The 13,548-nt window shown below is 40.9% G+C and overlaps 1 protein-coding gene across 1 annotated transcript in view; it reads right to left on the bottom strand.

The window, feature by feature from the left end:
* Positions 1 to 12,551, bottom strand: part of lsamp (limbic system associated membrane protein) — a 687,086-nt gene extending 674,535 nt beyond the window's left edge. The window contains exon 1 of the mRNA XM_074679520.1: positions 12,191 to 12,551. Coding sequence (XP_074535621.1) covers positions 12,191 to 12,254 — 64 coding nt within the window. The 5' untranslated portion in view covers positions 12,255 to 12,551. The remainder of the gene's footprint in view (positions 1 to 12,190) is intronic.
* Between the last annotated feature and the right edge of the window lie 997 nt (positions 12,552 to 13,548).

Below are 13,548 nucleotides of genomic sequence, written 5' to 3'. Positions count from 1 at the left end.
GAGTGGAAATGTTGGACAACCGCATGAGGTTGCTAGATCTTTTACATTTCAGATGCAGCTTTTAAATCTGACGAGTCAAGGTATTTTTGGTTTCCCATATCAATGGAAGAGAAAGAAGAAAAGAGGATCATAAAAAATCATTCTGCAGACACTGCCGGACTGCGATGACATACACTTCAAGGAATAAGAGGAATAAGATAAGCCACTTCAGAAACAATCACCCCTAGAAGATTTGAGATGAGAAAAAGAAAAGAATCAAGACAAAAGACTCAAAAGGAAGTCTCTGCAGCTTTACTTCCCCATAACAGTGCAAGAGCTCAAAAGGAAACAGGAGCTATCCCTGGACATACCTCTAAAGCAGTGGTCACCAACCTTTTTGAGCCTAAGATCTCTAAAGCCAACCAGCCTGAATGCAAGATCCACCTATTGAGGGCTTGAGAGAAAGTGGAATGTATTTCAAATTTTTACAACCTAAATGTATGAATTATACTCAAGTCCCTCGTGTTTAAAGGGGACATATCATGCTTGTTTCTCCTTTTCACTATGCCAGACTAGGATGCCTGTAAAGCATTTCCGCCCTCAGTACAAGTCATTTAGTTCCTTCATTGCCCCACAATAGCGTTCTCAATATCCTCAGTTTAGGCCATTCTGAAGATCTCGTTGAAACGCTTTGTTTCCAGAATGACGTCCAGCAACCTTGCAACGTCATAGCCCTTTGTGCTCTGATTGGTCAGTTTTATCAGAGGGGCGGAGGGGGTAGAGCCAGGGGGAGGTTTTTGCAGCATGGCAGTATTTACAAAATCGCCATATTGAATGGAGCAGACCGAGCGAGTTTGCTGTTTGCCAAAACTTCACCGTAAGGCATTGATAGCACTAATAAAATGGCAGAGTGTAGGATATGTCCTTTTGTATTGGACCCCGAGTCAGACCAGGACGGTTCTGCAGCTCAGGAGGAAGAAAATCCACCTGGACACAGATAATCTCAGGACGCTTCAGTGTGGTGAGTCAAACCGGTACTGTAACATGTATAGTTTATACGTGGAAATATAGGCAGACTTCACCAATAAACTATTTCTATAACAGGGCTCCATCCTGCTCCTTCACTTTTCTCTGTCTGTTTCATCCATCATGCTGAAAGTGTAGTCTAAAGATCGCCTCTACCATCAGTTCGTTGCTATGTTCGCACTCAGTCAAGTTAGCCAGAGCTAGTAGGGAGCTTTATTTATACTCGGCTCTTGGTGGGTGTTTCCCTCGGTGGCGGTTGTGTGACTAACTGACATCACAGAGGAGGAGCCCCTTTATCAGATTACTCCAATAAAAAGGAAGGATCCTCGTGTCATCATGAAGGTTGAAATCTCGAAGCCAAATGTCAATGACCTATTTTCAGAGGCATCAAATCTTGTTCTAGGATATCAGAAAAAATACAATATCTCATTTTTTGAAAATTCAGGGGTGAAAGGTCCTGTTTTCAACTTTATTTTATATGCAAGTATTAAATCATGGATCAGCATGATATGTCCCCTGTGTTAGAAGCTGTTTTGCTTACCTGCTGAAACTTTTTGGGTGTTATAACATAACCTTTACATTATAAGAAAATGGAACTTTAGTGTTAGATAAATTCTCAATCAGTGCCATTCAGTTACCTGCAGTTAACATCTGTGACATATCATTGTAGCATTACTTCATAACATCATATAAAGGACACACGTTAGTGAGATGGCTGTGACTGATAAGTGTCTGTGAGGGCCTTATAGTCTGGCTCATAGCGACAAACAGCCAGTCAGAGACAGTCAGTAGGGTGGCTGACAATAAGATGGCTTTGGTATTTTGATCTGTCTGCATGTGACTCTGTGTCTATCAAATTATTATGGAAATTAATTGAGTAATGGGGAATGTTGCACACACAGCATTTTTTTTAAGATTTTCTTTCCATTACTGCTTTAAATGTCCCTTTTGTTGTAGTTCAAAGGTTTATCTTGTCAATTTTGTCTTAAGAGCTCTGCTTTAAATGGTTCAAAATAAGAGACTGGTTGACACACATTATGTAAAATACAGTTTTTATACTAAAACCCAAAACTGTAATTGAATAACTGTACAATCATGGTTATTCATAGTTCTTAAAGTAAAGAGTGACGTTAAATAAGATAAATAGTGACAATTTGTAAGTGTGCACATCCTTCCCCCCACCCCTTGCCTTCATTGAGCCACCACAGTCTGAAAGTCTGGACACGCCCCTGCACAGAGACACACGGTAATGGTGTGATATGAAAGCTGACAGGCTTTCAGGTTTGATGCTGGAGGAAAACTCCTCTGTTGATTTTTAAAGAAGAGAGGAAAGATAGAAAAATAAAAACTTCTGATACAGAGGGAGCAGAAAGGTGTCTCCTGTATGAGCGCTAGAAGGATTAATGATCAGCTGATGTGAAATACACGCGAGTGCCGGAGCGCAGTACCCATCATAACAGTATCCACAAACTGATTAAGATGACGGTTAAAGTAAATATAAACCACACAGTGACAGAAAGGGATGGGTACCTTTCACATTTGAAACGATACGGTACCGATGCCCGGTACCTGGCAATTGGTACTTTTTTGTGTTTATGTGGTAAAAGATATCAATTGGTTTAATAATGAAATATATAAAAAAAAAAAAAATTAACATTTTTATTCTTCAATTTATAACCTTGCAACGCTGTGTTCATGCCCAGCATAGAAAATCACCTGCTCTTTCACTCCCTCACAGTCACAAGGATGCATTTAGGTACCTAAACATGGTACCTTTTGATTTTACATGAATTGATACCTGGTGCTTTTGACAGAATTCGGTCGGTACCTATAAAAGTACCTAATTCAGTACCCATCCCTAGTGACAGAGGGAACCTATGCTGCTAAACCTTATAAATTTGGACATAGCGTAGAATGGAAGTTTTCTCTGTGAGTCACAGGATATTCAGGACATGGCGAATCACTACAACATAGTAAACACAAAGGTAGATGATAACAGGTCTGTAAACACTGGTAAATGATCGTAATAAGTGCAAATTTGATTCCCTCAAGCAACTTTTCCAGCCATGGTTGGCATTTGTCTATAATGTGCGAGCTACGGGGCAGAACTCCATCATGCGTGATGAGGAGTGATTCATTTTTCTATTATTTACAAGATTTACCGTGGAAGCTTCAAAGATTGACTGGTTAAACGCCATCAACGGGTTGGCGACCTCTGCTCTACGGACACTTTCTGTGGATTCAGAATGTTCGTAAACACATTGGAGCCAAAGTATCAATTCCTATCTGAGCCATCCCTGAGCCTAAGACCACCAGCTACTTACAAAGTCACAAAGAGCCTTAAGCAAGATTTGGTGGATCTCAAAAGCTTTTGTATTTCATCTTTCTTTTTTTTTTTTTTTTTTAAATGCCATGATTAATTTCACACCACAAGCATTATTGTGAAAGTAACTATTGTTTGGTTCTTCACAATGCAACTCAGCCGATGGGCATCAACAAGTGTACAGACCTCCATACAAATATGACACAAAAGAAAGGAAATTTGTGTTTGGCAGATTGTGTCATTGTTGTTACAATACTTCTTGGCAATAAACATTACACTGTTGGAAAGCCTGTTTGTTTCCCTTTAAATGTAGCCACATTTGTAAGGAACATGGATTTGTGGAAAGCAGAGCTGAGTGTGTGGATTTTACCCATGGGCATTTTGCCAAGTATTCTCTGCCAATGCCAAACAGCAACTTCTGCCACTGACTCTTGTTTGGTGGATTGGATGATTGGAGTACAAAGAAACAAGAGATATGAGCATTTAGCACTCTATTCATTTAACATGAGCCTCAGTAGTGTGTGGAAGAACAATAAACAGCCGCTACAGCCTGGCACCTCTTCATGCTGATGGCATCAACAAGCGTTTGTCACAAGTCAGTCAGCAAGGTTGCGTTAGTCACTCTGACATGAACAGCACGCTCAAGCTGATCTCACAAGTATTCAGCAGGGTTGAGGTTAAGACTGCTGGCATGCCACCATCTCCTCTGGTAGATTCTCTCGGAAGTCTCTGTGAAACCTTGCTCCGTAGGGGTGAGCGTTGTCATCTTGGAGGATAACGTTCGCTCCCAGACTCTGGGGATATGGGATTGCCACTGGTTGCAGAATCTCATCTTGATATTTCTCTGCATTGAGACTGACTCCAATGATGACAAGCCTCATTTCTTCAGCAATGTCGCCCCACTTCATCAGACACCAAATAGTGCCACAACTTGGTTTTGCATAAAACAAGCTTGATGTTGCCCTTTCTGGATCAGTCAAATGTGGAATGCCGATTCTTGGAGTAGACACCTGCTGACCAGTGTTGCAGGGCCCATGCTCACAGGTTCTGACAATCAGACATCTGATTGGCTGCTCCTGGGGGAACCAGGAGATCAAAACAAGAGTCAATAGCAACAGCAGATTATGCCCTCTGACAGTGGATTCAGCCCTGCTGCTCATCCCACAAAGAGGATTTGCACTGTTTAAAATATAATTTACAAGTTTTAAAGTGGTTTAAGATCAATTGCCAAGATGCATCATTGCAACACAGAAATAACATGCCAAAAAAGAATGTACTTACTTTTGTGCTAAGTTTGGATTTATGCAAAAAGACTGCATGTATGCCATGTCTTAAGTCTTCTCAACGACTTGTAAACACTATAATTTATAGATAAGCAGAATCTGAATTCTCAAAAAATCACTGAAATGTGAATCCAGCAGCAGACAGTATCAGAGGTGTTTCCTTCAACAGGATTACCTGTTTGAGAGAAGGATTAATAGAAAGAAGATGTGTGGATGCGTTTTATATCAACACATAAACCAAACGAAAAGCATTAATCCTATAATCCTATAATACTTTGCCATGTTTGGTTTTTATTGACTCTTAAGTACTGAAACAAATATCCTCTGATTTATTTGCTCACTGTGGGAAAAGCAGTAAAACTTCTCCCAGCTCTGTGATGTTTGATAATAAAGGCACTGTGATGTGTGATGTGAGCTGTACGTTTAAAAATGCCCTTGTGGGGTTTACTGTTGTGGTTTAGATACACAGCTTGTGTACAGAAGCTATAGTTGTTGTCAGATGCTGGTCCCACTCCAGACCTTGACCCCTTCTCTCTACTCTCTGCATTTCCTGTCTCTCTTCAGCTTTCTGGTCCATTGAGTCCAAAAGCATACAACTTAATAAGTAAATAAAACAGATAAGAATGCTTCAGCAAACTCACTTCCCAGGTAAATTGAATTGGGTTGCTAATGAACAAATTTGCATGTGTATATTGGAGAAAGAAAATGCACAAGGCAATATTTATTTTTCTAAAATGACTCTGTCTTCCATCAATTGTAAGTGAATTATCTAACTAACAAAACACATTAAGATTTATGGAGAATGTATCATCCCAGCTGCTCCACAGACACACACACATGCACACGGAGGCATTTAAAACAGACACACAACTACATCCATCAGAGACTAAAGATTGTCTCGGAACTTTAGGGGCCGTTTACACCACAACGGTTTTAGGGTGAAACGCAAAAGTTTTGTTGTGTTTCAGCCTCGCGTTTACACGGAAACGGCGTTCCAGCCGACCTAAAATGCAAACTTTTGAAAACGCCCTCCGTTGTGGGATTTTTCTGAGACGCTCCCGACACCGTTGCCGTGTTAACAGTAAGCCAGCGTTTTCAGTGGAAACGCTGATGTCACACTCCGCCTCGCGTGCGTGCATTCAACAGTACAACAGTACTGTTGTAACAATCATCGTGAACTACCATGTTGTGCTTGTGCTGCATAATCTGATGAATCTGCTGACTGTCTTTCAACAAAATGTGCATCTGTTGCTCCACTTTTTAACTTAGTTTTCACTAATATACCAGATGACCGGCTCAACTCTACTTCAGTGGAGATGTCCCAAAAGCGGCTTCTGGACAAGACAGTTATAGCACCATCTACAGGCCTGGCATGCTAAAACAATATGAGTTGACTCCAGGGCTTGACATCAACACCCGCCAACCCGCCCAATGTGGGTGAAATTCAGCTGTGGCGGGTAGCACTGTAACTCCTACTAGCCACTTTGACAGGTTGAATTATTTAATTGTAGTTTTCTGAAACAGTATCTGAAATACAAAACCCATTGCAGTATGAGACTAAAACACTACAACTCCCATGAGCACTGCCTGCACAAAGTGCTAGCTCATTGGTCCACTCCCAAAGTCTTTTGCTGACGTAACTGCTGATGGGCGCCCAGACGTGTTCGTCTCCAGCCTCCGTCTTGGACAGCTCCAGTGTTTGGCGCCTAAAAACGTGATTTAAAAAGTTTACACGGGTCTTCTTTGCTCTCTATTGTAAACAGATTCCAGGGTTTAAGTCACAAACTAACGTCAAAACTCACGTAACTTTTTAAAAGTGAGGACATTTATGGGATGGAGCTCATTTAATCTCACCCTGCACCGATCTCACCAGCAACACTCACCTAGAGCAGGGGGGGAGAGTGGGCGTGGAGAAGTGCATGTAGAGAAGAGAAACTGGTCACAGATATGAGGAGCTGTGGGAACAATATTTAAACCTCCAAATAAACTAATACTTATCAAAGTTATATGTAAAAAGTTTACTGTGAATATAATGTAAACAAACCCAATCATTCTAAATAAATGAAACAAATGGCCCATTGTGACTTATATCTGTTGCTCTAATCTTCGACGCATTTTTTGACTGATACTTCAAAAAATGTATTACTATACTCCAGAGTGACTTACAGTCCAGAAACTGTGATACTTGGTTTATTACTGAAAAATTACTGTTGTAAATAGATATTTAAGCTGACACTGTTTCTAGCTTTATTTTTCAGTTAGGTTTATCTTTTCAATAATCTCCAGCCTTCCCAATTTTCATTAAATGGAATATTAAACTCCTCATTTTATTGCTTTGTTTTAATAGTCTGCAAATTTTTATATTTAAGGAGCACAACCGTTTCAGAGCTGAATACCTGATTTATGTAGTCTTTATTTAAGCGTGCACAGGGGTCATTTACATTTAAAAAGGTTGTAAATCTATTTCAAGTAAACTTTACCATGTCATCATCTGCTTTAATCATATTAAAGATAATTATCCAACAACAAAATTGTGTCTAGTGAAAATGCTAAGTGGTTAGTAACTCTGGGAAACCACTAGCCACAGTGGCTGGTGAGCAAAAAAGTTAATGTCAAGCCCTGGTTGATACCAATAAAGAAAAGGTCTGTTAAGAGGAAAAGATGCGTTCTGCATCTTGGCATACAACGGTGACAAACTCTTCTCTTTTACAAGGATGTAAGAAAGTTAGGGATGTCCCAATCCTGACCTGCACTTTAGGGTTGAAGCTCATTTTGGCATTTTTCAGTCAATCAGTGATCAGTATTTTATCCAATCTTCTCATCCAGTCATTCATGTTAGTTGTTACTGAGCACAACTGCTGCAGAATGCTAATAAGTCAGTATAATGGAGTAAGATCATCCACTCTTGTAAACTTGACGAGAACACAATACAATAACAAATGGTGCACTGAAGTGTAGCAGTCTCGACAACAGGGCTCCAGAGTTACTTTTTTCATCATTTGACTTGGTGTGCCCAACTTTTTTATTATTTTTTTTTTTTCCCAGCACTTTCATGTAATGTAATGTAAAAATGTAAAAAGTGCTTGTGGTTAAAATGCTTCACTGAACTGAGACCTGAAATCATGTGTCAAAGTCTTATAGCAGGTCTCCGCTTGCTGTCACATGCCCCTCAGACGACCAACCAACCTGGTTATTACCGCCTGCTGCTGAAATGCAGCCCAGAGAGGGGCTACTTTCTCTGCACACTTTTCATAGAATAAAGTATATTTTTTAGACATGTTGTGTTTTTGTTTTTGTTTTTCAAATGTTGATACCAAACGTTGTTGACCCGCTTACAAATTCACTAAAACCATCCACATTCTGAATGCACTCCTGACATTAAACACAGAGCATTGCATTTAGTCCCTTGTTGTACCTCAGCCAGGAAAATAGTTTCAACCAGTCGTGTCTGGATTCCAGTCTGATGTTAACAGACCAGAGCTTGGCATCTTACCAGGGACCAGAACTCTGTGTCTTGGCTGGATGGACTCTCAGTAGTGGGGATGGATGGACTGACATTAGCAGGGCTGGTTGTAACTGTAGGCTTGGTTTTCTCAATGAAAAAACTTTGAATGTTTCTACTTCTCATTTTCTTCATGTTTGTCACTCTTTTTTGTTTTTTCCATTTCAGTTTGGCTAATTTACAGGTCAAATACAACTTATAGCAGTGATTTAACAAGACCACAACAAATCAGAAGCAAAGACCCAACGGGGCTTTGTCTATTATTGGTTTAGACCACAGTATGATCCCATCATGTCCACGAGTGTAAGTTTGGTCACAGGAGAGCACAGACATGATAAGCTTGCTTAAGGAATCAATGTTTTACCAAGAACCAAGAAAAAATGTTAGTGGCACTCTTAAAAACTTTTGTCACATGTACAACTCTGGAGCCCTGGTTACAGACAGGCACACTCTGTATAGCAGACAGAGAGCTGGAAAAAACACCACAGGAAACATTTCCCAGCGCCTTCTCTGTGAAGATGCAACACTTGCTTTCCTGCACTCGCTGATCAGCACTGTGATTCCAGTGGCGCATATTATGCATCAGCTGATCGCTAATCCTCCTCCTGCTCATACAGGAGTCACCATTCTGCTGAATTTAAGGCAGAAGTTGCAGTTTGTCTTTCTTTCCTCTCATTCTTTGAAACTCAACAGAGAAGTTTTCCTCCAGCTTTTATTAAACAAACCTCAGATGACTGATGAAACAAAAACAAACTGCTATGGTGTGTCTGAATATTATTTTAAGTGTTTTGCTCCTGATTTTTAAAGTTAAAATATCTTTTCAAAGTGAATTACTTTTTTATTTTCCAAGGCAACATGTTATTTATTTTTATGTTTTAGGTTAAAAGAAGAGAAAGCCAGAAAATTAAATGTTCAGATTAAGCAGATAGAACAAAATGATTTTGATTTATCAATCAGTTGTGTTAAGTTCTACTTTTGAAGAATCATTAACACACATTAGTGAAGGAGTACTCACGGCATGACAAAAAGGATCCGGGGGTACACAAGACAAAAAAGGTTGGGAACCGCAGCAGTAGAGCATGTAAAATGTAAGCTAGTTGGACTGAGTGAAATGGAATAAGCTTGAGAAATGCTTTAGTTATGCTGTTCATTGTTGTTAAAACACCAAAGGGTGCAGCTCCACTTTCTCACCTCTTGTGCAGTTATTATCTAGGCAAACTCAAATATCAGATTGGTACTCTGTATTGGCAGATTTTCGGTAGAGAATGATCGGATTGGGATGCTGAAATTGCTGTTTAGGACATCATCAATGAGAGTATTTAAATAACAGAGTAACTGTAGGAACCTACCTAAGTGATAAATAATCAAATATTGACGTTTTTGTCTTGTAAAAGGTATTTGCTGAGTATATCACTGACCCAGTGAAAAGGCACAAAATTTCAAGAGATTTCAAAGCCCTGTACACAAAGTCTGCAGTTTAAATTAATTTAGTGATGCATTCATTTAATCTATATCAGTTTCTCTTGATCTTGATCACTAGATTTCTTTAAAGGGGACATATCATGCTGATCCCTGATTTAAAACTTACATGTAAAATAATAAAGTTGAAAACAAGACCTTACATCCCTGAATTTTCAAAAAAATGAGATATTGTATTTTTTCTGATATCCTAGAACAAGATTTGATGCCTCTGAAAATAGGTCATTGCCAGTTGGCCGCGAGATTTTGACCGTCGTGACGACACGAGGTACCTTTCTTTTTATTGGAGTAATCTGATAAAGCAGCTCCTCCTCTGTGATGTCAGTTAGTCACACAACCGGGATACACCCACCAAGAGCCGAGTATAAACGTATAAACTATACATGTTACAGTACTGGTTTGACTCACCACACTGAAGCGTCCTGAGATGATCTGTGTTGAGGTGGATTTTCTTCCTCCTGAGCTGCAGAACCGTCCGGGTCTGACTCGGGGTCCAATACAAAAGGCCGTATCCTACACTCTGCCATTTTATTAGTGCTATCAATGCTTTACGCTGAAGTTTTGGCAAACAGCAAACTCGCTCGGTCTGCTCTATTCAATGTGGCGATTTTGTAAATACTGCCATGCTGCGAAAACCAACGCCTGGCTCTACCCCTTCTGCCCCTTTGATAGAGCTGACCAATCAGAGCACAAAGGGCTGTGACATTGCGAGGTTACTGGAGGTCATTCTTGAAACAGAGCGTTTCAACGAGATCCTCAGAATGGCCTAAACTGAGGATATTGAGAACACTATTGTGGGGCAATGAAGGAACTAAATGACTTGTACTGAGGGCAGAAATGCTTTACAGGCATCCTATTCTGGCATAGTGAAAGGAAGAAACAAGCATGATGTCTCCTTTAAGGATCAGAGACAAATATGATCAACTGACCAAAGGTTTAAACATACAAGTAGGAAGCTCTGCTTTGGAACAGACATGACAGAGGAAACAATGAATGAGACACAGGAACCATTCCACTGCTAGTCATGTGTGCAGGAAAGAAAAACAGTTTAACAGACAAAAAAGGAAATTCAGCCATGGCCTCAAGAACAAAAGATTGGCTAGAGAATGTGGAGAGGAGCTGAGAGCAGTGCAAGGCTAAAGATGGAGATATTGAGAGGGTCACTGTTTGCATGAACTGATGAAAGCAAAGTAAGCGGAGTCAAAAGGCTCAGGCAAGTTCATCTTCAGCAGTGACTCTTTACAGTTAGACAACTAGATTTTCAAAGACTTCATGAAGAATTCATTTTAATGTTTCCAGGCTTTAGAAAATGTTTTCCTATTTGCTGCTTTTCAAGCTACAGGGGACTGAGTGTTTGTTGGAAGAGAGTACACTGATACAATGCAGCAAGACTTCCCATCACACATCCATCCAACAACTTTGAGAAGTGTGCCAAAGGCCCCAATACTGCAACTCGCTCCCTTCATTGGTCTTGCACACAATGTCAAGCATTGTTGAGTTTTCAGGAAAATGCTTTTTGAGAAAGATCATATCATCATTATAGTAATCCAGTGACTTCCTGTTTGTGTGTCTGCAATATCTTAATCCTCACTCAACAGGTGTCTCTGTTTGATTACCCAACTCTTAAACTGACTGCTGAGGTCCACTTGTGTTCCCAGCACTCTCCCACGGACTCAGCAGCTGATTGGTCACTGTACTGCTGCTATCATCACCATCCATTCACAATTCATTTTAAAGCTGCAGTACTTACAGTCTGCACAGCATCATTACTTACTGCTGACATTTAATTACACAAGACAGAAGAGAATACAAGTCCACATACTTCTTATCCACCACCATTCTTACTCTTCAGCCTCCTCCCACCACCTCCTGCTCTCTAAAGCTTGCCTTTTCCCACACACAGTTTACTCCATCTGTCTTTGTCCACGTGTTTGACACACTCTTATTAACCTCACACACTCCACACCATATGACACCTCACCAGGATGCAAAAGAGGTCTTACAGATCAAGGCTGATCAGGGTTAGGACTCAAAAATCACTCTTGGATCATGAAAAGATGCTCTCAGAGATACTGAAGTAAAATTCTCTGAATCCAAACTCAAGGGTTAAGACAATTCAACAACCTGTCTCCTGTTACTGACACATTTCATCAGTGGGGGGAAATAGTGGGAGAGTGGGGTTGACAGCTGATAATCTCCACGTGTTTGTTTACCTCTCCTCCTGTGTCCTGGGAGGAGACTCTGTACTGAAGCTGTCAGGGGGGACCATCAGCCTCTGCGGCTGCTCTCTTCTCTGTGTCACACACTGCCACTGAACATAAAGACTGCTGCCAGGTCAGCCCAGCTCATCAACAACTTTATTTAGAGCAAACAGAGCTCTACTGTAACAGTAGGAAGTCAGCATGAGGACACTTCTGTGACATATCAGTGTTTTCAGGGGAGGGAAGTCACTTCACATACCTTTAGAACTCGAGTCAGTAGCAGACACACAGAAGCACAAGAAAACATCCACGTAGCTGTCATTTCTCTCTCAGCCCCACTGTTTCCTAGTGGGAAACGTCAGGACATGAAATGAAAAAGAATGAAACCATCCCTTGCCTTGAAATCCAAAGAGGAAAGCGGCGCCGGGGATCCACACGGTGTATATCCAGAAGGAAAGCATGGCGTCCTCGCGTCGGGTGGGTATGCTCCTCGCTCCTCCCGACGAAGCTCCGTCTCCAGCGGATAATTTCCAGAAGAGAAAGCGCTGAAAGTGAAGCCGAGCGGAGGAAGAAATCCCAGACTGACCGCTGCTGACGAACACTAGAGCTGGAGACTCAGTCACTGCTTCACCTGCTGCTGCACGCGGACAGTAGCGACCCCTACAGGAGCGGTTATCTGCGGCGTGCGCGCGCGCGTGCGAGCGCGTGGCGAGGGGGACTCCGTCTGTGTGTGGTCGGTTTGTCTCTACCTCTGTATTCTCTATGGCTTAGCCCCGAAAGTGGGTCCTCTGCATCTAGTGTATCCTCGCTGCCTCAGTCAGAGTGAGTCGCCTATATTTTTCAAGGAGCGGGGCGGCTGTTTCAGTCCAAACTATGGGCTGGATGAACCTGGATCGACTGTGTTTGAAAGTGTTGTTTTATTCACAATTGATATTAGTTACAAGCCGTAAATGCGCACCATGAGGTGACGCACTTAATAATTCTGGTGCAGTGAGATCACAGCAGGTGCCCAACACACCTGTAGCCTATCACTGGTAATCAGAATTCCCCAACAGTTAGTGGCTGAGTCACCTCTGTGGCTAATTCGCTCGCTGACAGTAATGAAATCAACAGTCAGAAGAACTTCAGCATTTTGTTTACTTTTCCATGTTCATCCTGCATAGAGGCTAAATGTTGTGGATCGAGGTTGTCCGCGCTTTTTCCTCGATGGCTGTATCTGACATACTGCACCACCCTTGTTTGCAACTGTTTTTCCTGCAGAACGCGATTTTTAAATTTACGTTACATACAGTAAAACTGAAAACGCGACACCTAATTGCCCACGCAGGTGTGCACAAGTGTCATACTGTGAAGTGAATAATTCATTGGGTCTTAATTTGAAATAAAACTGTATCAAACAGTCTTAATCAATAACCCTGTAGCCTGGGTTCTCCTCTCTGAGTACAGCCAATGCTTTGGTATGGATGTCATTGCTTCAATCACTGAAAATAGTTTCCATCTGCAAATACAAAGCATGGTTTCAAATTAATTATTTGACACAGTCAATGAGCAGGCATTTTTACAGTGGTGTAATACATTCACTAAAAAATAAGTAAATATTTGTATTATTATTATTATTATTTATTATTTTACTATCCCATAAAAACAGAAAAGTGTGTGTTTTTTATTTTTCTGTTTTTAAAAGATACTCTCATAAAAAAAAAAACAGGATCTGCCTCATCATAAATATGTGCATACATTTGGGTAATGGAAGTG

The sequence above is a fragment of the Halichoeres trimaculatus genome, unplaced genomic scaffold, assembly GCF_033239565.1.
Source record: "Halichoeres trimaculatus isolate MK-OKI-2021-1 unplaced genomic scaffold, fHalTri1.1 fHalTri1_scaffold_9, whole genome shotgun sequence".
In the NCBI taxonomy this organism is placed as follows: domain Eukaryota; kingdom Metazoa; phylum Chordata; class Actinopteri; order Labriformes; family Labridae; genus Halichoeres; species Halichoeres trimaculatus.
This window is presented reverse-complemented; position numbering and strand designations above follow the sequence as displayed.